The sequence below is a fragment of the Lithobates pipiens genome, unplaced genomic scaffold, assembly GCF_037356315.1.
Source record: "Lithobates pipiens isolate NorthernLeopardFrog02 unplaced genomic scaffold, aLitPip1_a1.2 Scaffold_3, whole genome shotgun sequence".
Taxonomy (NCBI): domain Eukaryota; kingdom Metazoa; phylum Chordata; class Amphibia; order Anura; family Ranidae; genus Lithobates; species Lithobates pipiens.
In genome coordinates, this window is record NW_027507790.1 from 223,662,042 (window position 1) to 223,688,600 (window position 26,559).

The following is a 26,559-nucleotide window of genomic DNA, read 5'->3' on the forward strand; positions in this document are numbered from 1 at the left end:
CCGCCACCTTTCCTTTTTACCCTGTCTCTCTGAAAGAGTGCATAGCCAGGAATATTAATAGCCCAGTCATGTGAGGATTGAAGCCAAGTTTCAGCAATACCGATTACATCATAGCTCTCCTCATGCACCACAGCTTCCAACTCACCTATGTTGCTTGGCAGACTTCTGGCATTGGTGTACAAACACTTTAATGCATTATTACATTTTGCTCTGGTGTTTTTCATATTATTTTTAGTAGTACAAATTGCCCTATAGTTTTCAATGGCTGTTTGCAACATGGGAAATTTCTTGTCACCTGCCATATCCCACCCCCCATCTATCCCCATTCCACCCTCCGTTAATGTCTGACCCCTAACTGACCTGTCTGCCCAATGTAATTTTGGTTCACTCTCCCCCCTCAAACCCAGTTTAAATACTCCTCCAGCCTTCCCATAAACCTCTCCCCCAGCACAGAAGACCCCCTTTCCATTCAAGTGCAAACCATCGTTAGCATATAGGTTGCACCCCAATGAAAAGTCAGCCCAGTGCTCTAGAAACCCAAATCCCTCCTCCCTACACTAGGTCTTTAGCCATGCATTCAGCTCTCTAATCACCCCCTGCCTTTCCTGTGTTGCGCATGGCACAGGCAATATTTCAGAGAATATTACCTTGGAGGTCCTTCCCTTCAACTTGCAGCCTAGTTCTCTAAATTGTTTTTTAAGGAGCCTCCACCTTCCATGTATCCGGTCATTGGTTCCAACGTGGACCAAGACTGCTGGGTCATACCCAGCCCCTCCCAGTAATTTATCCACCCGGTCCACCACATGTCGAACCCTAGCACCAGGGAGACGGCAAACTATTCGGTTGAGGCGATCCTGGTGACAAATTATTCTGTCAGTCCTTCTGATTATAGAATCCCCTATAACCACCAACTGTCTAGGCCTATCTGCACTCCCCTCACCTCCTCTACTAGATGGGCTGCTCTCCCGGCTGTTAGGGGGAGCAGTGACATCTAGGGCTGCCACCTCTGTGTTTGCCACCTCCCACATTTTCACCCAACTCTGCAAATTTGTTTTGATGCACAAACACAGGACTGGCCTTCCTTTTCTGCAAGCCCCTTCCACTCCCTCTAACTACATTAACCCATCTTCCTATGTGATAATCCTGACTTGCCCCTCCACCCTCCACATCAACCCTACTGACCACCTGCTCAGCGAGCAGAGGACCCCTTTCAAGGTTGTCCTTTCTGCCCAGTGTTGCAACTTGCTTTATTTCTGAATTCTCTTATAACTGTCCTTCTTCTTTTATGTTTAATTTCATATCTATAGTCCAGTGATGGCGGCGCGGGTGCAGAATGACCTTGGCTTTCAGCTATTCTGAATGACAGAAGCTGACGTCAACCTACCTATGCGCCACCGCCACGTGAATGACTCATTCAAGGCGATGTAAACATCAACCATGTGTAGGTGCTGGTGGGGCATGCGCACAATGTAGTACGCTTCTTTACCATGCGGACATAAGTTCTCGCGTGCTCGTATAAATTATAATGCAGTACAGACCACTCGGGATATTCCTGCCAGCAGTATAGGGTCGTGTGCATAGCCATAGGGCTTTATAGTTATGTGCACATTTTCTAAAGCCGCCCTGACAGCTAACGTTAGAAATATAAATAAGAAGAGCGTTATGTGAAAGAAGAGCTCTTATGCTCATCTCTCCCTCTGTGTCCTAGCTCCTCCCTGTTTAAGCACTACAGCCTCTGTCAATGTCTCTGTCATTCAATACTCCCGGTTGCTTGAGATACCACATGCTGTGGTTCCTTCCGCTGACCCCCTATGTCACTAAAGGACTCAGCAGGGTCGCTTTAAAAGACTCCTGGCATGCCAAAAGGATAGCCCTGTCATTGCTGGCCCCCTTCTGAAATCGAATTGCTTTGGCTCTGCACTCCCTGCAGAGAAAATGACTAACGCTCCTGTCTCCTGCTGCCAGTCTATTCAGGTATTTAAGAGAAACTGAATGTTCAGACATTTGGTTCTCCACTGCACTCTGGTTCAGTGTTCAGTATCCATTATGATTTTCTACAAAAAAATAAATAAAATATTATATCCTTGCAATTAGGTGTTTTTAAAAAAAAAAATTTTTTATGCAATGCATCACCTCATCTGGAGAATTTTTGGCAGGGGCACACTTAGAGGGGTCACCATTGCAGCCCGACCCCATGCTCCAGGGGGCCCATGTGGCCCCCTTGTATGCCTGAATAGGAGGGCTGTGAAATGCAGAGGAACGAATTCCTCCATGTAACAGCTGAATGCCCGCTTCTCCTCCTCTCCTTCCTGCAGACGTTCAGCGGCTGCAGTACAGAAATGGAGGGCATTGGTTCCTCCATATGTCACTGCTTCTCCATTGCTGTCCTGCTGTCCCGACTCCTGTGTGCTTACTGGGCCCCACTACAGCAATGCCGGGGTTCCACCTCCTGCCAGATGCTGTGGGGGATCTGTCATAGTGGAGAAGGAGTTGGTAAATATGTCATATACCTGCTCCTTTGAATAGAGTCGGTGATCCCTGAGGAACACTGACTGTTTGTTTTTAGTTTTTTAACCTGTGTTTAACTTGCCTCAGTTTATGAATGTACCGGAAGGTCTTTACAAAGCTATTCCTGTTCATTCATTGTCCTCGGCCCCCCTTCTCTGTCTCAAAAGTGAGACATCAGGGGTCTGATTAGACGACCTGATATTTTCCTCAACAGGGTCCTAAAAAATTTACACTAGCGCCGGAACTACCAGGATCGCACTTGCGACTGGGCTCTGTGTTTTACCATGGGGGGGAGACCCTAGGACAGCAGGAAGGTGGCCAACTGCAGGTCCGTAATAAAGGACCCACAATGGGAGTAAAAGGCCCCAGGATCAGTGGGAAGGGCCTCGATAGGGGGCCCTTCTTGGTTTCTTGCATTGGGGCCCTGAAGGTTCTAGTTACACCTCTGTTTTTTTTAAAGGTATTTTGTAAAACTCTTCCACAGCCAGAAGGAATGCCTAGTGGTGCTCCTTATCATTATTTCAACACAGTTGGTAATAATAAAGGCAAACCACCCCATTCAGTCAGTCTGAGAAATTAAAGTGCACTTGTGGCCAGGCTGCCGCTATTACTTATTTTCTACAGGTATTTATATAGTGCCAATCATTTACATTACATACTGTAAATTCATGTTAGTAATTGGTACAAAGGAGCTTATAATCTACTATACCCACCTCGCATCCATTCATACATATACACCAGCCTTTCTCAAACTTTTGAGACTAACATGTAGAAACCCTTTAAATATTTTTTTGGTTTCAAGGAACCTCTAGCAATTATTACATTTACAACTCATAGTACAATAGTGTGATGGTCAGTGGGAAGAATGCTCCTTACGTTGATGGTCAGTGGGAAGAATGCGCCTTACATTGATGGTCAGTGGCAATAAGGGGTAGAGAATCCCTGATCTCCTCTGTGGGGGTGTCCGGGGGGGGGAGGGGGAGTCATCCAGACGTTGGACCCACACATCTAAATTCCTACCAACGCTGGTAGACGCTACAGCAGGCCCTAAAGAAAAAGCAGAGGCATCCCAGGCCTTGCGTAATAAAGAGTCGGCCTTCCTATCCATCTGATCCTTAAGGACTCCCAGAGTGCTTAAATGAAAAATCTGGCTTTTTAGATACTTGAGACATAGGAGCGTCTAATCTAGGGCATTTGAAAAAACCTCCTTAAAATCGGACTGAAAGGGAAACCTTCTCTTATGTCCTCTAGACTGGAACAACCTTCTTTCAAGTTCTTTCCATTCAGAAAGGATCAGGTCCTTGAGTAAATGATGTACAGGAAAATACCTAGTTTTCCATCCTTGTAGACCTTTGTACATCTTATCCTGAACAGACTGGGCTTGCTGAGGCATCTCGATCTGTTTAGAAGTATATATTGTCTAATAGTTCATCAATATCTTCAACTGGAAAAAGATACAGATTTGAACTACCAGTATCCTCATCCTCTGCAGACTCCTCATCAGACGTAGATACCGGATTTTTGCCTTGTTCCAGGTCAGAAACATTACGTGAACTAAGGGTCTTTGATACTAAGAGAGGTAGAGATCTAGCTGAGACTGAAGGCTCCTGAGTCACAGGCTTAGATGTGGAAGGACCTATTCTGGCTATTCTGTGGTTAAAGGACCGAAAAGAGGGCACTACCTCCTTCAAAGAAGTAATCAACTCCTTTATAGAGGCAGTAGACCCAGAACCTGTCTTTGACGGAATACAATCCTCACAAAATAGTTTCCTACAACTATCAGCCTGGCTCTACAGTTCCCACATTTTTTCTTTATAGGTTTGTCACCCTAGTTAAAAAAAACAAAAAGGCTTATACAGACCCCCCCCCCCCCCTTCAGTAGCTCTTTATCCACAGATAGGGGCTTACTTAGGGACAGTATTGGACCTGGATGCAACCGCTGGCTCAACTCAAGTGGGTGCTCCATCCTCAGTCTTGTCTTCAGATTTCATAGAGGAGAACCTAAACCCGCTGGTGAGACTTCTCTGACCGCCACTGCCCCGCTAAACTAGTCTACCCTGCGTTTGGCAGACTGTTTCCAAAGCAGCTAATCCCCTGCATTGTACCATGCTGAGATCCTTTAAAAAACAGCTTCCAGGAAGTGCATCATGCCACTTCCAGTTCCGGCGACATCTTGCCGTGTCACAGGAAGTCCTCTGCCATCTTGGTACACCCAATGCGGGGGCAAACGCGAGGAAGATGCCTCTACACACAACTAGACACTGAACATGGAAGAGAGTTGGTGCTGCTAAACCACCAGGGAGGCATGTAACCCAATACATACAGGGGTCCCTTCTCGGTCTAAAAGAATAGAAAAACACCCCAGACATGGCCACAACTAGTCTTGGATATCGCCAACAGAAGGGGGGCCCACCAACCCCAGTTACCAGACCTATAAAAAACAACAAACATTGCGGTGTGCTCCTGGAGTGTCTGGAAACACAAAACAACTCGGGGTTAGCGGAGAGGGAAGAGGCATTTTAAATTGTGTCTGATTTGTGTTTCCTGTAGAGGGCACAGCCAATCATCTCTGAAGTAGCTGTCCAGGAAGAAGAGGGGGGAACGTGAATGTAGCCTGAACTGTATATAGTGCTGTGTTCTGGCAATAGAATGGAGAATTCCCATCCCACACGCAGCACAAAAAATTGAGTAGAGCTGAGCTCCACTCGTTCATTCATAGGAGGCTTTGTATTCTATGAATAAATACAAAGCTTCCTCCAAATGATTGAAGGCTGGCAGATCACGGCACAATCTCTACCTCAATCAGAGGAAGCTTTGTATTTATTATTGTTATTATTATTGTACAGGATTTATGTAGCGGCAACAGATTACGTAGCGCTTTACAACTTGAGGGTAGACTGTACAAATATAATGTACTTTAATACAGTAGAAATCAGAGAGCCCTGCTCCTTTTAGAACCTACAATTTGAGGAAAGGTCAAGAGATACAAGGGGTAATAACTGTGTGGGGATGCTCTGATGGAGAAAATAAATGTACAGTTGTTAGGTGGGGGCCTTTCTCTGAAGAAATTAGTTTTCAGGGATTGTCTGAAAGTGTACACAAAATAGGAGAAAATTGGACAAATTGGCGTAGAGCATTCCAGAGGATGGGATAGGCTCTGGAGAAGCCCTGAAGGCGAGCATGGGATGAGGTGACAAGGGAGTAGAGAGCAGGAGGTCTTGGGAGGAGCGAAGAGAACGATTAGGTTGGTATGTTATATTGAGACTAGGTTAGTGATGTAGCTGGGGGCCAGGTTGTGGATGGCTTTGTAAGTTATTTTTAGTATCTGAAATTTAATTAGTTGGTTATGTGGTAGCCAGTGGAAGGATTGGCAGAGGGGGTATAGCAGACGCTGAGTGGTTTGTGAGGTGGATGAGCCTGGCAGCAGCGTAGCCTGTTTAGCCTGTTTAGAGGTAAGCCAATAAGGAGGGAGTTGCAGTAGTTGAGGCGAGAGATGGCCAGGGAGTGGATTGGAAGCTTTGTGGTGGCATTGGTTAGGAAGGGGAGTATCTTGGAGATGTTTTGGATATCGATAGGATGTGGGGCCAAAAGGTTAGTTCAGAGTCCAGGATTACACATAGGACCTTGACGTGGGGGGACGAGTTGATAGTTGAGCCGTTGAGACATTGACAGACAAGTCAGGGGAAGTGGCACCTAGAGGAGGAAATATGAGCTCGGTTTTGGCTAGTTTGAGTTTGAGGAAGCAATGTGACATCCAGGCTGATATGTCTGCTGGTAAGTTGGTGATACATGAGGAGAGAGATGGAGAGAGATATTTTGGTGTCATCAGCGTAGAGATGATATTGAAAGCCATTGGAGACAATCAACTGACCCAGGGAGGTGGTGTAGATTGAGAAAAGGAGAGGTCCAAGAACAGAACCTTGGGGGACCCCGACGGAGAAAGGAAGAGAAGAGGAGGAAGTAGAGTTGTAAGTGACACTTAAGGAGCTTTGGGATAGGTAGGATGAGGACCAGCGAAGAGTACAGTCACGGAGACCAAAGGAGTGGAGTTTTTTTGATGAGTACAAAAAGAAAACGGGTAAGGTGAAGGTCCACTACAAAATTGGGGGGGGGGGGGGGGGACTTCTTAGCCACTCACCAATAAGGTGTTGTCACCATAACCTTAACAACAGCATACAGACAATCCCAGTGAGTCACTGGGGGAACAAAGAGGTTACTTTGGTAACAAAGGGCAATGTTCGAAGTATGTATATTCAAAAAAGTATTTTATTTATATCAAACAATAAAATCATTGGCATACTCCTACTCAAGTGTGCAGCTTTGCATTGTCATAAATAGGGTTGTACCGATAGCGAGTATTTGCACAATTATCGGTACTCCTGCAAATGCACCAATACCTGAAACCGATACTTTCAAGCTCGGTTCTTTGAGCTGTCGGTTGGTGGTCTCTGTTACCAGCTGAAGTGTTAAAGAAGTAATTGGAGCTGTCAAAAAAAAAAAAAAAAAAGCCAGCAATGTTTATTAACAACAATGCTCAGCCACTGAAACACTAAAATAAAAAGAAACATGGATCAAAAGAATTAACAAATGTTCCTCTGTTTAACCCCTTTATTAACCCTTAACTCCCTATTGTCCATTTATTATTTTCCTGCTTTTTTATAAACGATAAACAAAACTTTTTTTTGTTTGCTTTTGTTAATATTTTTACACCTATATTAACATATTTATACATTTCACATCGAAAAAGCACAAATAAATCAATTAACTTGTAAATAAATTCTCAATGCTTTGTACCACTGCTGACAGCTGAAGTGAAAACAAAACAGTTGCGGTAGGAATTGGTATCGGCGAGTAAAAAAAAAATGGTATTGGTGCATTCCTAGTCATAAATTGCACCAACTTTATGTAGTGCATTTCTTGTAAACATCAGACAAAGACACACATAACAACACATAATCTTTAAAAACAGGACATCCGGACGCCTAATTGTGATGCTCAGAGGGGATGTCATGCGGTAATAACCGCATACATTAATCTACAATGTGGGTATACATGGATGAATGACATCCAATTTGTGCATCGCCCTGGGGTTGAAGGCAGTGAAATATGCGGATTCTCTTCAGAATAAATGTGGGGTGATAATGGTGAACCCACTTAAGATCTTGGAGGTGTGGACACACTATTCATGGGTGGGGAAATAATCAAGGGTCGTTTTCAGTACAATGGGGGTGGCTTGTAGATTCGCTCATTGATGGCAAGCACAGAAATGGTACGATGTTGGACGATAACAGTAGGAGCAATATGACATCCTAATTCACTGGAAGAGTATTGTGAGATAATTTTATTGAAAAAGTCATTGCAAGTTCTCCTAATAGCAGGATTGCAATCAGGTCAGGGATAAATTTGTGAAGACATTTAAAGCAGGGTTAGGTTGTAAAAAAAAAAAAAAAAAAAAAAAAAAAAAAAAATCCCAAGCTTTCAACATCTCACGGAGCACTGTTCAATCCATCATCCAAAAATGGAAAAAGTATGGCACAAGTGCAAATCTACCAAGACGCCTAAACTGACAGGCTGGGCAAGGAGAACATTAATCAGAGAAGCAGCCAAGAGGCCCATGGTAACTCTGGAGGAGCTGCAGAGATCCACAGCTCAGGTGGGAGAATCTGTCCACAGGACAACTATTAGTCGTGCTCTCCACAAGTCTGGCCTTTATGGAAGAGTGGCAAGAAGAAAGCCATTGTTGAAAGAAAGCCATAAAAAGTCTTGTTTGCCAGAAGCCATGCGGGGGACACTGCAAACGTGGAAGAAGGTGCTCTGGTCAGATGAGACCAAAAGCAAAACGCTATGTGTGGTGGAGAACTAACACTGAACCTCACCCTGAACACACCATCCCCACACTGTGAAACGTGGTGTTGGCAGCATCATGTTGTGGGGATGCTTTTCTTCAGCAGGAACAGGGAAGCTGGTCAGAGTTGATGAGTAGGGATGTGCTCTGGCGTGTTCGCACAACCCACGTACAGAGCCCGCCAGGAAGTCGGTGCTGCACTAATCACAGGCAGTGGGACATTGTCCCGATGCACGGCTGCAGAGATCGAGAGATGTCTCACTGATTAGCGCTCCACAGTGCCGACTTCCTGGCAGGCTCTGCACGTGCTGTTTGCGATCACGCCTGGGCTCATCCTTCATCACTAGCAATAATCGCAAGTGAATCCGGCAGGCTGGTTGTACCCAAGTTGATCGATTGATCAACTTGGTACATTCAGTCTGACCACACAGGGTTAGAATCTCGGGCTGGTTCCTGCTGAGCTGGCTGAGATTAGAACGGTCTATGGCCAGCCTGCTGCTTTTATTTATTGCAGGGATATATCTCCATTAGTTCATTTAGCTCACTCTCTATCTATCCTTTTTTGCATTTCCTCCCTGTATTTTCATGGATTTACTCCAATAATGGCAAAATACATTGCATTAAACTGTCCCTGGGCTGTGTGGATTTGTGTAGGCCCAGGCTTGCTTACAGCATGAATATGTCAGATTAGGCTCTCTGATTTTGTTCATTGCTCTTACCATTTACTATAGGCCTGCCTGTTTTTTTCGGGGTGGTGACACATTTTCATTCAGAGTTGTTTACACTTTAGAGAAGTAGAGAGCACCCACTGTACATTCTAGCTTTGAGCCCACTTCCTTTAAGTGGGGAGAAGATGCTTTCAAAACATGTTTGTGGTAGAGGAACAGAGCCAGGGCTTGAAGTGACAGTGACATCAAAGTACTGCCCCCTAGTGACAGTCCCGCTCTGGCCAGTTGTCACTTGGCTCATTACAGATGCTTCAGGTCAGGTTTCGTCTGCTGGCTGTCTGGGCACCATTCTGCTTTGTGATCTCAGTGTGATAAATGTTGTTTACGTGGTAAAACCGTCTCATAAGGTTCAATATTTAACCCGTATTTTGCCACGTGTAAGCAAATTACCAATTTTACTGATTTGCATGACTTTCCTCACAAGCTCAGGTAAGCGACGCAGTACAGGAGGATGCCCCATGACAGGAGCGTGGGTGGAGGGCAGGAGGGGGGGGGGGTGTCATCTGTTTCCACAAATGCTGCATGTAGTGTGAAGAGGACTCTCTGTAATGGGGAAGGGAACAAATGCACAACAGTTCTCCACTCTTCCCGTCAGATCATCTACCTGACTTTGTCCTAAGTTACAGATTAAAGTCCAGTGATCTCTGTACATTGAAGGGATTTTAACAAATGGTGCTATAAACAGTTTATATATATATTGTTATTATTTATTTGTTTTTGTTCAACCCAGTGCTGAACAGAAAAAAAAAAAACTTTCAGCTCGGATCTCCCCTGCTATTCTATTGTGTTCTGATAGGGGGGTGCCAGAACACACTGCTCTCAGTCATTGGGGAGCCGGTCGACAGACCTTTTTCTGTCATGGCCCCTTTTGACAGAAGCCAGCAGAATGGCTTCTATCGGACTGCCTGCAGCGCACACAGGCCGAATTCCAACCAGTTTTTTTTTTAATCAGTTGGTGTCACCCAACATTCAGCCCGTGTGTACGGGGGCTTTAGGCAGGCCATAGACGATGCAAATTTCTTCCTTGCAACCACCAAATTCATGTAAATGGGGCTTTGCTGCAACCGCCCTGCAAGTATATGAAACGCATGCGGTTGTGGCATGGTGGGTCTCCATGTTGATGCTTGAACCAGCAGATATCAGAGGGGGGCAATAATAGCTGTACATGTGAATGAGCCCTACAATGTTTCCCCTTCTTCCTCTAAATGGAGAAAAGATGCATTGTATATTTTTCGCCTAACCAGTGGAGAAAAAGGTATTGCCAATGGAGCGTTTTGCTTTTGTGCAGGCACAGCAGGTTACTCATTTGGATGGGCTGCTGTACAAAAAGTCCCTGACCCTTTATTTCTTTTTCTTTTTTTTTTTAACGTGGCTGCATAGAACATATTCCGATGTGTGGAGGCCATTAAGAATTATGGGGCACTATTCCTTCCACCGACCCCAGCAATGGGGCGCTTATCCTTCCGACCCCCAGCGATGGGGGCGCTCTTCCTTCCACCGACCCCCAGCGATGGGGCGCTCTTCCTTCCCCCGACCCCCAGTGATGGGGCGCTCTTCCTTCCCCCGGCGATGGGGTGCTCTTCCTTCCACCGACCCCCGGCGATGGGGCACTCTTTCTTCCACGACCCCCGACGATGGGGCGCTCTTCCTTCCCCCGGCGATGGGGTGCTCTTCCTTCCACTGACCCCCGGCGATGGGGCGCTCTTTTTTTTTTCCACTGACCCCCAGCGATGGGGCGCTCTTTTTTCCACGACCCCCGGCGATGGGGCGCTCTTCCTTCCACCGACCCCCGGCGATGGGGCGCTCTTCCTTCCACCGACCCCCGGCGATGGGGCGCTCTTCCTTCCACCGACCCCCGGCGATGGGGCGCTCTTCCTTCCACCCACCCCCGGCGATGGGGCGCTCTTCCTTCCACCCACCCCCGGCGATGGGGCCCTCTTCCTTCCACCCACCCCCGGCGATGGGGCGCTCTTCCTTCCACCCACCCCCGGCGATGGGGCGCTCTTCCTTCCAGCGATGGGGCACTATTCCCTGCACTGACATTAATGATGGGGCGCTATTCCCCGCACTGACATTAATGATGGGGCATTGCTTGCTCCCATTTATGGCAGGGCATTTTCTACTGTCACTACAATTTGGGTCCCCTTAAAGATTGAAGGAGCATAGATCGCCCTTTGTTTAGAATGTTTTGAGAACCAGGGTTTAGATGAAAACAAACAAATGTTATTCATAGTCGGTGTGGAGTTTTTAAAAGGATTTTAACAATGTGTCCTACAAATCGGTAATATACACATTTGTGGGATCACTAGGAACGCCAAAAGTAGGGGAATTTTTTTCTCTCTTGTGATGAGTCATAGTAATGGCATGAGATATACAGAAAGTGTATATAACTTTATTTTTTTTTCTTTTACTATTTTTGGCCAATTTTCCTTTTGAAAAATAAAATAAAAAATCTGGAGATATTCACTAAAATTCTAAATTTTTTAGGATTGGAATTTTGCAGTGTGTTGGTGAGGTCTCTGTACGTGTTTTCCCTTTTAATCTCCATGTAATAGTCAGCTTTCAGAACAATGGCAATTGTTGCCGCACACGTATCCTTTTATTTCCCACAAGGCCGTGTGTTGTGAAGGGGTGAGTCACGCTGGAGTCTTACATTACAGCACTGTTCTTAGTCATTATACTGTAAGGGTTTTCTTTCATTTTGTCATTTGATTGCACTTCTCCATGTGCTATTCATTGGCTGATAACAGGGCTGGAGAGCAGTTTGCAGGTCCTGTTTGTGATGGCGGAGCTCTGCTCTGTAAGGCGGCTTGTATAGAAGAGTTTACAGGCAGCAGAGAGATAATCCCTTCATTCTGGAAATATTAGACCTTGTCCTGTGTTTGTAGAATGTCCTCTCTCTTCCAGTGCAGGAGGTCGGCTCCTTGCAGGTGGTTTTCTGTGGTGTAGACTGGTTTCTGAATGTCTGCGCCTTCAAGGCTCAAATCACATGATAACTGTCACATGAAATTCTCATTGCACGCGTGTTTGATGGGTTTACTTAAACAGAAAAAATATAACCCAAGTCATAAAACTAGGCAATTCAAACAGCGAATGGTGAAATCATGTATGAGCAGAGAGTACTTCCACTGCTTAGCTGCAAATCAGATCCAGACATGTAGGACTGTATGTGCAAGTCCTGACCTCATCCTCCTCCATCCGTAATCGAGATAGAGATATATATATATATATATATATATATATATATTAGTGCTTCCAAAGAAAATTCAAGGATGGGTGGTGCTGTATATGTGCTATAAATATTGCAGTGCAATAAATCAATGTGAACAAATTTTACACATAAAAATTGTAAATCCTTAAATGATCGATTGATAGATATCTGTTAGTGCTTCCAAAGAAAACTCAGTGACTTGTGATAGTGCTTCAGAATTAAACTCTTGGTGACTTTTCAGACGCAACACCCCCCCCACCCCGGTGTGATTGCACTCACCTCCTCAGGTGACCTCACAGTTATGTTTGATCAGACAAGCAGTAGAACCGACATTGGGCTCAAGGTGAATGGACTCTGTGTATCCTCAGGGCTTCCATATGGTTGTCCTCGGATCATATACCGTATATATATATATATATATATATATATATATAAAATAGTAGGCTATTAACTCAATGTATTCACATGCTGTAGGTGCTACCAGTGCACCACTATATATATATATATATATATATATATATATATATATGTATATGTATAATTTTCAGGACTATGAAAATTGTAGATTCACACTGAAGGCATCAAAACTATGAATTAACACATGTGGAATTATATACTGAACAAAAAAGTGTGAAACAACTGAAAATATGTCTTATATTCTAGGTTCTTCAAAGTAGTCACCTTTTGCTTTGATTACTGCTCCGCACACTCTTGGCATTCTGTTGATGAGCTTCAAGAGGTAGTCACCTGAAATGGCTTTCAAACAGTCTTGAAGGAGTTCCCAGAGATGCTTAGCACTTGTTGGCCCTTTTGCCTTCACTCTGCGGTTCAGCTCACCCCAAACCATCTCGATTGGGTTCAGGTCCGGTGACTGTGAAGGTCAGGTCATCTGGCGCAGCACCCCATCACTCTCCTTCTTGGTCAAATAGCCCTTACACAGCCTGGAGGTGTGTTTGGGGTCATTGCCCTGTTGAAAAATAAATGATGGTCCAACTAAACGCAAACCAGATGGAATAGCATGCCGCTGCAAGATGCTGTGGTAGCCATGCTGGTTCAGTATGCCTTCAATTTTGAATAAATCCCCAACAGTGTCACCAGCAAAGCACCCCCACACCATCACACCTCCTCCTCCATGCTTCACAGTGGGAACCAGGCATGTAGAGTCCATCCGTTCACCTCTTCTGCGTCGCACAAAGACACGGTGGTTGGAACCAAAGATCTCAAACTTGGACTCATCAGACCAAAGCACAGATTTCCACTGGTCTAATGTCCATTCCTTGTGTTCTTTAGCCCAAACAAGTCTCTTCTGCTTGTTTCCTGTCCTCAGCAGTGGTTTCCTAGCAGCTATTTTACCATGAAGGCCTGATTCACACAGTCTCCACTTAACAGTTGTTCTAGAGATGTGTCTGCTGCTAGAACTCTGTGTGGCATTAACCTGTTCTCTAATCTGAGCTGCTGTTATCCTGCGATTTCTGAGGTTGGTGACTCGGATGAACTTATCGCCCACAGCAGAGGTGACTCTTGGTCTTCCTTTCCTGGGGTGGTCCTCATGTGAGCCAGTTTCTTTGTAGTGCTTGATGGTTTTTGCCATTGCACTTGGGGACACTTTTAAAGTTTTCCCAATTGTTCGGACTGACTGACCTTCATTTCTTAAAGTAATGATGGCCGCTCGTTTTTCTTTACTTAGCTGCTTTTTTCTTGCCATAATACAAATTCTAACAGTCTGTTCAGTAGGACTATCAGCTGTGGACTGTATCCACCTCCTGCACAACACAACTGATGGTCCCAACCCCATTTATAAGGCTTGAAATCCCACTTATTAAACCTGACAGGGCACACCTATGAAGTGAAAACCATTTCAGGTGACTACTTCTTGAAGCTCATCAACAGAATGCCAAGAGTGTGCGGAGCAGTAATCAAAGCAAAAGGTGGCTACTTTGTAGACCCCAGAATATAAGACATATTTTCAGTTGTTTCACACTTTTTTTGTTCAGTATATAATTCCACATGTGTTAATTCATAGTTTTGATGCCTTCAGTGTGAATCTACAATTTTCATAATCATGAAAATAAAGAAAACTCTTTGAATGAGAAGGTGTGTCAAAACTTTTGGTCTGTACTGTATATATAATTAGTACGTAGCAGTAAAAAGGGTCGCTGGTTCGAATCCCAACCATGACACTTCCTGCTTGGAGTTTGCATGTTCTCCCTGTGTGGGTTTCCACCGGGTACTCCGGTTTCCTCCCACACTAAATTGGCGCTAGTATATGAATATGAGTTAGGGACCTTCGTGTGTAAGCTCCTTGAGGGTAGAGACTGATGTGAATGTATATGTAAAGCGCTGCGTAAATTGATGGCACTATATAAGTACCTTTTTTTTTTTTTTTTTTTAAATAATAATTTTAAAATATCTATATAATATATTGTCATGAACAAAAAACAAATCTCCCAATCCTGGAGGCAAAGGTTCTGTGTCTCTAGCAGCCGTGTTCAGAGATCCAATCCAATGACAGTTCAGTCCCTTTCACACAGGGCTGTCCATTTTTACTCCTCCGCTTGTTCAGTGGGGATCGCTCTGTTGATCCCCGATGAGCCGGCGGATGACAAGTCTGTCTCTGCACTCTGTGGAGGGACGGACCTGTCAGAGAGTCCTCTCTCCCCTATGAGGGGAATTGGATGATTACGGACCGCCTGTCCCGTTTTCATCCGATCTGCCAGACGGATAGAAAAAAGGGCATCCATCCGTCTGGATTTTGCGGATCAGATGTCAGCGGACATGTCACTGCTGACATCCAATGCTCCATAGAGATGTCTGGGGGCGACCGTTCAGATCCGCCTGAAAAAACTGACAGGCGGATCTGAACAGTCCGCATGTGTGAAAGGGGCCTTCTACTGTTTTTCTGACCAAACGTAACTGTGAGTGCAATCGTGTGGGGGGGGGGGGGGGGGGCGTGTGAAAAGTCACCAAGAGTTTAATTCTGAAGCACTATATATCGATCAATCGTTTAAGGATTTAATTTTTTTATGTGTAAAATTTGTTTACATTGATTTATTGCACTGGAATGTTTTCTAGCACATATTTTATATATTCTATATTTTTATATATTCTTTTGTATTTGCACCGTATGAATTGGAATTGTTTTATATTAATTGTGTTATATTGTAGCAGATTTAATTTACATAGTGGGACACAACATTTATTTATTTTTGCACTTTATGGATTGATAGCAGGTTTGAGCAGTTAGTTTGCAGTATTATGTAGAGAGGTTTACACAGTGAGGCACAATATATATATTTGCCTGATTTAAACACAACATATGGGAGTGTGACTGCTGTCAGCAGTTGAAAGGCATTATTACATTTCCTTGCATCAACAGGACGTTTTTTTCAAGGCTTTCAGCCCAATATATTATTGGTAGCTCGCAAGATTTGTATTTATCGTAGTATATTGATATCTGTGATGCTGTTTTGATGCTGCGTTTTGAAAGAAGCTGGACACCAGCAGTAGGAAGGTGGCGGAGGCCATGTTGGTACACCCCGCACTGCTCAGTGCTAAACCTTTAGGCTTTCAAAACGAAACATCCAAACTGCATCACAGATGTCAATAAACGATATGTATATACGCTCGCTTTATTGCTCAAATTTCTGTGAAATTCAAGACGTAGCTGGGCGTAATAGGATGTCTACTGCCACCTTCTGACGGCAGGTTGTTCTCTCACGTTAGCAAACCTGATAGCGGTGGAACGCATGCGCAGGTGATCTGACGGGTTCATTAATCTGACAGAACACCGGCAACTCGATAACTCCTTGGTAGTATCTCTTTTTTTTTTTTTTTGGCTACATCATAAACGCGATATGTGTGTATATGAATCTATGATGTAGCCAAATAAAGGATATTACCAAGGAGTTATCGAGTTGACGGCTTAATTTCTGCTTTGGATGTTTGAACAGGGGAGTGGGGATCCTCCAGCCTAAGCACTGAATCTCTGATGTGTGTACAATGAATGTACAATATATATGTAAAGCGCTGTGTAAATTGACGGCGCTATACAAGTATCTGTAATTGGTGGTGCACCGAAATGGAAAATTCAGGAAGCATTCAGCCAAAACCAAAATTGACGGTTTTTAAAGATATATATTTTTATAAATACCATATTTATCAGCATATAACACTCACTTCCCCCCCCCCCCCCTAAAATAGGAGTGAAATCGTATGTGCGTACTATACGCCGATATTGGCTGCCACCGAGGGGAAGGAGGGGACGAGCGCTGACAAAATAGAGCCAAATCTCCTGTGTGCTCGGCTCGCAGTCATGCTCAGTCCTGTCCCCTGGATGGCTCCTAGCATTGATGTCTTGGCATTGGACCGGTGTTATGTTCATCATAGGATCCGGGCCAAGGGGCGGGACTGGAAGTGACGCCGAGCCGAGTACACCGGAGATCCGGCTCTATTTCCACAGCGCTCGTCCCCTCCTTCCCCTCGGCTGCCTATATTTTGGCAAGGCTGCAAATGGGCACTGATCAGGCTGGAGTGAGGAGCAATGCTGCACGTGTTATACGCCAATAAATACAGTAATTGTATTCTATTTGACTTTTCAATTAATATCATGAATTTAAATACGAATTTATTGTCGGCCATTGTGAACAGCTTTTTGAAGCGTTAAGAATCCTGCTTGCTGCATTTTTGGTGCGTATTTGGTCAGTTAAAAAAAAAAACCCAACCATAAACACACCTCCCCATTGAAATGCATAGAAAACGCAGCAAGAGCACATCAAAAATGCACCGTTTTGTGTTTGAGTTACATGACCTACAAAAAACAGACCATAAGCATTGCAAAATCGTGGGCGTTTTCGGCAGCCATCATCGGCACTTTTTTCCCCTTACAGCACAGTGCTGAAAACTCTATTTTCAGCCGATTGTTTTTGGTGGCCGAAACTGTGGTACACCAATACTCTTAATAAATAAGTAATAGAAAACAGTTACTGTATGTACTTTGTGCCCTGTTCATACTGCAATGCAGGTGGGAAGTGCAGTGAGTTGCAGTAAACATGCTACATTTCAGTGCAGCGCACAGGTAAGCACTGCACTGCACGTCACAACGCACCATGCTGCAGTGTGGAGACATAAATGAAGCACACTTTGTGTATTTCCTATAAAAAGGAAAAAAAAAAAAGTGAAAGGGTGTAATTCACTGAAACACACATCACACTGCCCCCTCACCGCAGTTCTCTGCAGCTGTAAACTAACAGCTGCCCAAACATTTAAAGCGGAGTTCCACCCAAAAGTGGATCCTCCGCTTATATGCTTTCTCCCTTCCCCCTCCGGTGCCACATTTGGCACCTTTCAGGTGGGAGGGGGAAGGGGTACCTGTGTTTGACAGGTAACCTTCCCCACTTCTGGGAGACAGCGGCGCCGTTCCTCAGAAGCTCGGCTCCCCTCTTCCTTCCTTCGCTGCCAGGCCAGTTAGAAAACACAACACAGTAGGGAACCGGCTGTGAAGTCAAAAGGCTTCACTGCTGGTTTCCCTTAACATGAATGGCGGCACTTGAGAGCCGACCCGAAAATTGGCTGGGGTGCCGACATCGTGAGAACCCTGGACAGGTAAGTGTCCGAATATTAAAAGTCAGCAGCTACATATTTGCTGACCTTAAAAAATTTTCATGAGGGGGTGGAGCTCCTCTTTAAACAGAGTGTGTACAGGCCCTTAGGGGTCTATTCATACCAGCCGCTTTGTTACAGCATTGGGGTCACTGCAGTGCCAATGCACTGATTATGGTGCATTACACAGTTCGCATTTTTTTTTTTGTAAACCAACTTTATTGAAATGTTTCTTTGGCAATCATCGTGTTCCTATCTCTGCACCTTCTGTTGGTCTTGGCATTGAGTTTTTATTAAAGATGACCTCGGATTTTCCTTTCTCTCTATATCTGTAAGTGATCACAGAGACTGGAAATGAGGGGAAATATTCCCGATATGGGTACAGCATTATAAATCTGACACTATCAAAATCTTAAAAAAAAAAATTAATTTAAAGGTATAAACACACTCATATTTTTTTTTTTTTTTTATGTATACAGTGGAGAAGGGTTAGAACCTCTGGTTATTATAACTTGTGTGCCTCACTGATTAAATATTCCTCAGTTCCACAGGCACATGCTGGTCCACTTCTGCTGGACCTGTCCTCACATCAGGAGATTTTGTAGTGGAGTAAGATGGATGATCTGCTCTCGTTTAGGTAAAGGTAGTTCAGGGAACTTACTTTTGTCTTTTCGGTGGTGACACAGGTTCTAGGCAATGCTTGGTGGTCCTCTACTCCCTTTGGTGATATAGAATAAAAGACATGGCATCTCTTGAATGAAAAACGACTGTCCTCTCTCCCAGACTGTCCTCCCCTTTATTTCGTACCTCTCTTTACCCTCCTAGTTGATCACTACAGCACAATTATTATGCTTTATGGGATTTTCCATTAGAGGGCACTGAGAAGGTAGACTTTAGTTGCGTCTTCCTCAGCCCCAGTCTCATATTGGACCGTACACTGATCTTCTCCCATGTAGGTTTAAAAATCCTTCCAATACAAATGTATTGAGGCCGAGATTTTGCTTCGTTCCTACTACTAATTTTCTTTTTTTGTTTCCTTTTTAATAGGGCGGAACGACAGCGGGGAGGAGAACGTTCCCATAGATCTCAGCAGAGGTAAATATGAGAACATGTGGAAAATGTTTTAATGTACTTTTTGTATATTAACAGAACACACCCTAAAGGTCTGTATTTCATAGAGACATAAATAAGTGCGCCGAGTGCTATTCTCTGCGAATCTTCATTCAGATTGGCTTTTGCATTGGATGTTATAGTAAGTTGAACTGTGGGTGTGTTTTTCAGGTGCACATTTCTGGAAAAATCGTTGTGCCAATCACACAAGCAAGAAATGACCTATCGGGGGTGTTCTGTAGACCATCAGTGTACAGACAGACCTCCAGGTTGCCATATTGCATTTTACAGAAAACTACAGAGCTGCAGATTAAAAAGGAAAGGTCATTTTTAATAATGCAATATGGCTACCTGAAGGCATTCTGTACATGGATGGTGTACTGAACGCCCCCTAGATATATCATTTCCTGCTTGTGATTGGCTTTTCCCAGAAGTCTGCACTAAGATACAAATTAAATTTTTGAGCATCCAAATAGCATTTTTGGTGAGATAGGTCCCAAAGGTAAATCAAGTCTAAAGTGATGCAGATCCCGCCACGTTCCTCAGAGCCCTGCAGGTGCAGCAGCTATTGATTCCAAAGCCACTCCCATATAGGTGCACTTTTCACATGAGCACAGACAAACAGCTTTTTCAGAATAACGAAAGTTAGGAATCTGCAACAAATTTTGTTAAAATCCATGAAACATACATAGATCATCTAGAGGGGGATGTTTTTTTTTTTCCCCCCTCAACAAAAGTGGAGTTACTCTTTAAATGTTCTGGACTCTACCACAGTGATATGGCATGTCTGACTGTCCACCTATCCCTGTGTCCATTCCACTGTCATGTTTTGTAAATACCTCATGTTCAATCAACTGGTAAATCGTATGACAGCCAAGCAAACAAACATCCAGGAGACCTGCACAGCTCTGACCTGTCTCCGGACTCTTGTGCTTGTCACAGCCTTCTAGTTAGTGAAGATGGCTCCTCCCACACGCAGCATGCCTTGAAATACTCCATATTGCTCAATCAGCAGTCCTTTTCTTCAATGGGAACCTCCTTTACATGTGCAGTACTGTGCTTTTCTGTGTGTGCAAAGCTACAATCCTGTCTGCAGCTTTAGGACACCTTTTTAAGGCAAGTTGCTGGAGAGATGAAAAATGCAAAACCTCTTGTGCGCATATAAAATCATAAGACCACCTAGTTTCATTACCTCGGCCAGTAGCTTAGACCTGAGGTTCCCAAACGATGTCTCTGCTTCTCACGTAAGGGGGGACCATGATGGCAGAAACCTGATTTAAGGGGGGGACCATGATGGGAGGAGGGACCGTGATGGGGAACCTGGTGTAAGGGGGGACCATGATGGGGAACCTGATGTAAGGGGGGACCCTGATGGGGAACCCCATGTAAGGAGGGACTCTAATGGGGACCTGGAGGAGGCACGTGATGTAAGGGGGTACCTCTGATGGGTATTTTTATTCGGCCTGCATATATTTTTAAATATACAATGTGGCCCTCATACTTCAAAGTTTGGAATTCCATGGCTTAGGCTATATTTATGTGGGCCGCACAGTAGCAGTTTCTCGCTGTTAGGCAGCAAGTGAACATGTTGTGCCTGAAGTTGGTGTGTTGAAAGCAGAAATAATGAACAATGAAGATTGTTGTGCATGGGACTGTGTAGCCCTTGCTAACCCATATCCACAGCCAGAAGCCCCTACAATGGGCAAGCGAGAATTAGAACTGGACCATGGAGCAATGGAAGAAGGTGGCCTGGTCTGATGAACGTTTTCTTTTACATCATGTCAATGGCTGGGTGGGTGTGTCACCTGGGGAAGAGATGGCACCAGGATGCAGTAGGGGAAGAAGACAAGCCGGAGGAGGCAGTGTGATGCTGGGAAGCCTTGGGTGCTGCCATTCATGTGTATGTTACTTGATACATACCACCCACATAAACATTAAAAGGATAGATTCACCTTTTGGAACATGTTACATGTTCCACCCGTGTTTAGGGTGAGCATGTTCTAGCAGCTGCAGCCTCCCCCCCCCCCCCCCCCCCCCCAGTGACACTGGGGGGCATCTTCTTTGGGTGCCCCCAGACTCTTTCTGAAAAAAACTTGGCCATTAGGTGCTCTTCCTGCCCAGCCACATCATTCACAGTGCTTTGTGAAGGAGGAACTACAACTCCCAACAGCCTTTGCAGCTGTTGGCTTGTAGTTTTCAATAAACTACCACAACACTGTTAAGCGCTCTGCTAGTTCATTCTTCCTGTCGGTGTGTATCTGCCTGCCGGTATGATGTATGAGCTGACAGATACACTGACAAGTCTGCAGGAGTCCTTTCCTGGCTCCAATTAAAAAAAATTTGCATTTTTTTTTTAAAGGTGAACTTATACTTTAAGCATTGTTGCTGGCCCCTTCATGGAAACGGTATTACCTGATGTGATCCCTCCCTCCTGCTTAATCCCCCTAGACCAAACCAATTGCTATAGGGCACCTGAACAGGCTCGCTCCTGAGCCACTGCTCTGTGTGTTTATTCACACACAGAGCTGTGGCTCGGCCCTGCCCCTCCTCTCTCCTCACTGATGGTGATCAACAGGAGCCAAGGAGGAGTGAGAGTCCCTGGAAAGCCTCGGCTTATTGCTGGATCGCGATGGCGCTCAGGTAAGTATTGGGGGCTGCTGCACAGAGAAGGTTTTTAATCCTTCATGCATAGAATGCATGAAGGTATAAAACATTGAGCCTTTAGAACCTACTGTTTTCATCTTCTTAATTTTTTTATCCTATGCTATTTCTCAGTGCTGCTGATTTCCTGCAGCCACTTTCTGCCTACATACACTCTAACAATTGCTGCATGACATTTCTCATGGCATGTTTCCTGAGGATGACCACAGCAAATCATGCCTGCTTAATGCTTGTTGAAACTGCCCCTTGTATTCTCCATTGGAAGCCATTGTGCCAGGGTGACAACACAGATGCACTATTGTGAGGTGGGGACAGAGTGTCGTCACCCTATTTTAATGTAAACAGAAAATGTAAACTTTTTGGAAAGACATTACCATATTTAATGCAATTATAATTCTTCAGATGTTTTAGTTGTTTTATCTAGGTATTCATGTAGGTATCTCCCTGTGTTTGCCTTATCTTGTAATGAGGAGCTCACATATTATCACTGCAGCTTGCAGTGTCATGGCTGATCGATTCCTCTGTGTCCTGTGATTGTATTCACTTAGCTTGTCTCTATTGGATAAAGGGACAGGCGATTTCATATTCCTGGTCACAGCTCATGCCTCACCAGTTCCTCTGTGTTGCCTAACAGATATAGGAGTTCTAATGGAATGAAAGACTGCATGGTGAACTGCTTTGCCTGCTTTGGTCTGTGGCAGATGTTTGAACTATGATCTCGCTTGAAGAGCACGAGACCAAGAGACCCAGGGATTGTGGGATATATAGTTTCTTTGCAGGAAGTGCCAGTTCTTAGACTACAGACAGAGGTCACAAAACAAAAAACGCAGAAAACACAAACAGAAACTTCTAATACAGGAATGTGAAGATTGACTCTATCATAGGCTGTGAGTACAAGACAACAGATGACACCATGAAACTACATTTTTGAAGCATTTGATAACGCCCTCCAGACCTCCTCTTTGTCTTCCAGTGTAGATTCTTTTATTATCATGTTGGTTAATAAACTTTCAAAATCTGAATTTTGTCAACGTTAACACAACCTTGAACAACACTGTCCACGGCAATGCATAGAATAGATGCAGAGTGTAGAGAGGCCTTTGTGAGGCTTCAAAAACACAATCCCGGCCCAATGAATGGAGCCGCTCTTCATCCGCCCCACAACCGTATAGGATGGATGCATTTGTGGTGTGTTTAGTGCTGGGTTAAAGCAGGCAATGAGGCAGCCATACCACGCCTCATAGCTGCCTGTTGGATGCTCTCTGAAAAGCAATCCAAACACTGATTGCCCTTCAGAGACCAACATCAGTGTGAACAAGCCCATAGTGTGTTAGGTGATTATAGTAAAGGTTCCTGTTTGGCATTTTGGAGAATTTCTGCAAATGCACTTGAAGTTAATGTTATTAAACCCCCACAAGTAAAAATCAGTCTGTATATGCAGTGAGCCCTGGTTCACATTGGTGCGATTTGACATGTCAGATCCCATGCCAAATCGGCGGCACTTGCCGGCAGTGACACTGTCTTAATCGGTGTGACGCCGCACCGATTTCCAAAAGTAGTTTCTGTACTGCTTTTGCTGATTTCAGAGTGCGATTTCCATTGACATCTGTGCAGAAACCCGCACAGATATCTCTGAAACGGTCCTGGAAATCGGGACTGACATGAACTCGCACAGTTTCATTCCTGCACTTAGTGTGAACCTAGGCTAAAGCATGCGTTTAAGACTCACTGTGGAACCTAAGGGGTTAATTCTTTGTGTTAAAAATAAAAAGTTGAATTCTGTCTTCTCTGTTCCTCCCCTTCTTCCACTGTCTCCAATCCATCTCCCTGATAGTACAGAGCCTCAGGGGCACTCTGCACATGCTCAGTTTGTTGTGTATTGCTGGAGAGTTTTTTCTTGGGAGGGTGCATGTGATGAGCACAGGGCCAATCAGCACTGTCCAGACTGAGGGTCAGGGGTTCTGTAGCCTCATAGGACATTCAAAGTAAAACTCCTCCTACAAGCTTCAACCACTGATAGAAGTTACAAGACTGCTATATACTGCTGATGAGAAAAGGTATTTAGCAGTTTATATTTACTAAAATAATTGCATTTCTGTGTACTGTGGGAGACCAGATATAGTGAAGGAAGGCTCCCGGGTTTAGTAAAACTTTAACCACTTGCAGAACACCTACTGCAGACCACAGATGTACTGTGGCAGGTTGGCTCTATTACGCAAAACAACGTACTTGTACGCCATTTCGTGCAAAAGCCACTGGGAGTCATGCGCAGCCGGAGGCACGCTCGCGTGCTGAATTGGACACAAAGGATGCCAGTCAGCGGGTCCGTCAAACCTGATGTCCACTGGCCACCCACGATCATTCCACAGAGTGTCAGGTGTAAGCTTTGTCTGTTGCAATGTTGCTGTCCTGCTAAAAATTGCAAAAAAAAAAAAAAGATAGATAAAAATGGCATAAAAATACCCCATAGTTTATAGACTGTGTATAACTTTTGCGCAAAACAATCAATATACGCTTATTGGGATTTTTTTTTTTTTTTTACCAAAAATATGTAGTAGAATACATATTGGGCTAAATTGTTGAAGAAATTTGGTTATTTATTTTTTTATTTTATATTGGGGGATTTTTTTTTATAGCAGAAAGTAAACAATATTGTTTTTTTGGAAAAAAATTGGCGCTCTTTTTGCAAAAAAAAAAAAAAATATAAAAAACACAGAGATGATCAAATACCACCAAAATAAAGCTCTATTTGTGGGGGGAGGATGTCAATTTTATTTGGATACAGCGTCGCACGACCGCGCAATTGTCAGCTAAAATAAGGCAGTGCTGTTTTGCAAAAAATGGCCTGGCCATGAAGAGGGGTAAATCTTCCGGGGGGCTGAAGTACCGTGTTTCCCCGAAAGTAAGACAGTGTCTTACTTTCTTTTTATCCCCAAAAGCCCCACTATGTCTTACTTTCGGGGTATGTCTTATATTGGAAAAAAATTGTCGAATTTTTTGTTTTAACCATAAAATTAACATTTATTAACAACCTGAACAGTATTGTATTCACCACAAAACAGTTTTATAAAAGGAAGTGCCAAGAATGTCTTGTTACAACATTGCATAACATGTAAAACAATGAAAAATGGTAAGAACTAACAGTGGAATACTGGAGGATAAAACAGATTTATGTGTGATACAGTACCACCTGCTGTATTTAATCCAGTGTGACACCTGCTGATACCCACTGGGTTACATACAGCAGATGATACCCCAGTATGCCAGTGTGTATGTTTTACTGATGTATGATTAATACTGTGTGCATTACCGTATTTTAAGCAGGAGGCGGCAGTGACAAGTGCAGGGGACGGCGCGGTGACGTATGGAGAGGGGGACGGCTCAGGCGTGGGTAGGAGGCGGCGCTCATTAAGATCAGAGGGAAATGGCAGACGTGGCGACGTATGGAGAGGGGGACGGTGCGGACGTGGGCAGCAGGCGGCGCGCAGCTAGATGAGAGGGAGGCGGCAATACCCCCGTGTTTCCCCGAAAGTAAGACATATGTCTTACTTTCGGGGTACGGCTTATATTAGCCGACCCCTCTGAAACTCCCGATACGTCTTACAATCGGGGGTGTCTTACTATCGGGGAAACAGGGTAATTCATATTTACTAAGCAAAAAGCAGGCGAGGGTTTGCTGTATAATTTCCTAATATCTTTGCAATTAATGTGATTGACCTGAAAGGGTTTGTCATTTTTTTTTTCTTAACAAAACTTCTGTATGGGAGAAAACCCCATTGAAGATGTAATCCTGTGTGTGAGTTCCTGTATTGGAGGTTGTCATGGAGACGATGTTTGCAATGGATTGCGATTTAAATACAAAAGGAGCGTTTTTCGTGGCTCTGAATGCGGCGTGTTGTTTTGCGGGAGGTAGAGAAGTGAGAAGAGGGTTTTCTGTGTGAGGGAGTCGTGTTCTGCGGAGTCTCTATATAGGGTACAGTTGGCACTTCTTGTCCTCACGGCAGCCCGTGGCCGGGTTACGTCAGCTGCAGTCATTCTTTACCAGTTGGGATGGTAATTATTTTTCAATGCCCTGATGGTGCTTCCTGTCCCGGTCAGCTGGAGACCATCCCTATTAGCCGTGTGACCACATCAACCAGAAAAACAGAGTGTAAATGACATGCAAGCAAGGAATTAGAGCCGCAGATGACATCTTGTGACCTGCATGCTTGTGCTGTGCCGGAATGAGCTTTTTTTTTTTTTCTTCTTGGGATATTTATGACATGGGTTTTATAGTTCTTCCAACCGCTGTATGACTTCAGGGATAAACAAAGTCCTGTGTCGTAATCCTTCAGCGGAGTATGGTCTTGCATTGTAATAATGGCTTCTTTTAAGGGGCCGTTACACCTCCAGACTGAATCAAAGCTTGTCATCCCTCACATTGTGAACTTATTACCAGGGATCGACCGATATTCACTTTTTTTTAGAAGTATCCGTAGCGGTCACAAAACTGACCGATATTACCAATGTTGCTTCAAGGGGTTTTACCGGGGTGAGGCTTGCAGCTGCAGGCCTCACCCCAGTACCGTTCTTTAGAGTGAACAGTCGGCTTTATTGTAATAACAATCGATGCAGCTTAGCAGCCACTTTGCTGTTGTTATAAGCAGTGGGAGGGGACGTCGTCGTCATTCAACCCCCCCCCCCCCCCTTTGCTGGTCGCCCAGGCTCTCCCGTCCCACCGGGAGGCCCGAGCAACCAGCCAGCATGTCCGCCAGCTTGGTCGAAGACCCAAACGAAGCCGATGCTTCGTTCGGGTCTAGTAATCCAGAAGTCATGACCTCACTTTCCGGATTACTGACATCTTAAAGGCGCCAGTTTTAAAAAATAAAGTATTCAAAACCTCAAGAGCTGTGTTTTTG

The 26,559-nt window shown here is 44.4% G+C and overlaps 1 protein-coding gene across 2 annotated transcripts in view; it reads left to right on the forward strand.

The window, feature by feature from the left end:
* The window catches only part of RICTOR (RPTOR independent companion of MTOR complex 2), a 218,455-nt gene that overhangs the window by 13,996 nt on the left and 177,900 nt on the right, over positions 1 to 26,559 (forward strand). For both annotated transcript variants that reach the window (XM_077462825.1, XM_077462824.1), the window contains exon 2: positions 18,938 to 18,985. In XM_077462825.1, the coding sequence (XP_077318951.1) occupies positions 18,938 to 18,985 (48 nt within the window). The remainder of the gene's footprint in view (positions 1 to 18,937; positions 18,986 to 26,559) is intronic.